The 2240-nt window shown below is 36.5% G+C and overlaps 1 protein-coding gene across 1 annotated transcript; it reads right to left on the reverse strand.

Annotated features, from left to right (window-relative positions):
* Positions 1 to 1733: 1733 nt before the first annotated feature.
* Positions 1734 to 2237, reverse strand: LOC121024310 (olfactory receptor 4N5-like; the record flags this gene model as incomplete). The annotated part of the gene is made up of 1 exon (XM_040466559.1): positions 1734 to 2237. A coding segment is annotated over one exon (504 nt), but the record flags the coding sequence as incomplete, so codon positions are not given.
* Between the last annotated feature and the right edge of the window lie 3 nt (positions 2238 to 2240).

The raw sequence follows: 2240 nt of genomic DNA on the forward strand, positions 1-2240 counted from the left end.
CAAAAGCAAATGAACTATTGGGACCTCATCAAGATGAAAAGCTTCTGTATGTTGACGGAATCAATCAACAAAACTAAAAAGGCAATCGACAGAATGGGAGAAGATATTTACAAATGACATATCAGATAAGGGTTAGTAACCGAAATGTATGAAGAAGTTACCAAACTGAACACCAAAAAAACCAAATACTCCAATGACGAAATGGGCAGAAGACATGAACAGACACTTTTCCAAAGAAGATATGCAGATGGCTAACAGACACATGAAAAGATGCTCAACATCACTCATCACCAGGGAAATACAGATCAAAACCACAATGAGATAACACCTCACACTTGTCATAATAACTGAAATTAACTCAGGAAACAACATGTGGTGAGGATATGGAGAAAGGGGAACCCTTTTGCACTGTTGGTGGGACTGCAAACTGGTGCAACCACTCTGGGAAACAGTATGGAGGTTTCTCAAAAAAATAAAAAATATAAACCCCCCTATGACTCAGCAATTGCACTGCTATGTATTTATCCAAAGGATACAAAACTGCTGATTTGAAGGGGCGCATCATACCCAATGTTTATAGAGCACTATCAACAATAGCCAAATTATGGAAAGATCCCACATATCCATCAACTTACAAATAGATAAAGAAGAGGTAATACACACACATACACGCTCACACACACATGCACGCACACACGCACATACACACAATGGAATACTACTTGGTGATCAAAAAAAGAAATCTTGCCATTTTCAACAATGTGGATGGAACTATAATATATTATACTAAGTGAATGAAAGCAGAAAAAGATGAATGAGAGACTCTATGAGGGAATCTGTTTACTTGTCTTTTTCAGTTAAACAAAAAAGCAGAAAATGTGAAAAAATATAAATAAATATAAAGACAATAAAGCAAATTTATACCAATTATATCCATAATAGTCCTATTATGTGTCTTTCATTTTTCATTATTGTCAGTGTATATATATATATATTTATGTATATATACACAGTTATATATATATAAAACCAAGAATATATCATACTATTTTCTGTACAGTGTTTAGTACATTCTTATTTACATATATCAACTTATTTGACAAGCTACTATATTCATCTTTGTGGTCTTCAAATGCATAAATTTATAAGATCTTTGTGCCTCTTTTCCTAGAATTTTGTGTCCCCAGAAAATTGCATGGATGTTTCATCTGGATATCAGCTAACCACAATTCAACAAGACCTTGCTTAACTACCATAGGCAAAAACTCCCATCTCTAGTCAAACTCTATCATAACAGTATTTTTTATTTGTTTCAGATAACTATCTCTTTTGGATATTAGAGGTCATTTTATTTTTTTTTTATTTAGTTTACAATTATATGTATAATGAATTACACATATACACATACAGTGTGTACAGTATGCTCTTGGTTTGGGAGGTGGATTTCCATTGTTCATCACTTACATACAACACCCAGTGCTCAATCCAACAAGTTCCTAGAGGTCATTTTCAATTTAATAGCTCAATCTGTTTTTATCTACTTGAATATAACCCCAAGAGACCTAGACTCTCAACTGCCTTATTCACATACCTAGAATAGTGCCTGAAAATTGCAAGTGCTTAATAAATGTAATATTTGCTAAAATGCAATGGTGTCCTTGTGCATTAATGAATAAGTGATTTAATTAATTCCAATTAGATTTTCTTCTTTGTAGCTTATTTCATTCTTCTATTCAGCAAATCATGTGATGACTCAGTAACCTCTTCATGGAAGCTTTCACTTCCTGGTTGCGAAAAGTATAAATCACAGGGTTCATCAAAGGAAAGATCACTGTGTGAAAGAGGGAAACCACTTTGTCAGCTGGGAAGGCTCTGAAGGGGCGAGTATAGATGAAGATGGCTGGTCCAAACATGAGAAACACAATGATAATGTGTGTGGTACATGTGGAAAGAGCCTTGTGTTTGCCTTCAGAGGTGTGTCCCTTCACACGATAAAGGATGACAGCATAAGAGGCCAGAAGCCCCAGGAAGCACAGCAAGGTAAGCAGGCCACTGTTGGAGACCATCAGGAGCTCCACCACAAAGGTGTCTGTGCAGGCCAGCTTGATGACCTGTGGCACATCACAGAAGAAGTTATCCAGCTGGTTTGGGCCACAGAAGGGCAAGTGGAGAATAAGGGCTACTTGCACAATGGAATGAGTAAAGCCCCCAAGCCACAGAGCCAACAGCAAGGCATAGCA

The sequence above is a fragment of the Herpailurus yagouaroundi genome, unplaced genomic scaffold (assembly GCF_014898765.1).
Source record: "Herpailurus yagouaroundi ecotype Mexico unplaced genomic scaffold, PumYag 63172, whole genome shotgun sequence".
In the NCBI taxonomy this organism is placed as follows: domain Eukaryota; kingdom Metazoa; phylum Chordata; class Mammalia; order Carnivora; family Felidae; genus Herpailurus; species Herpailurus yagouaroundi.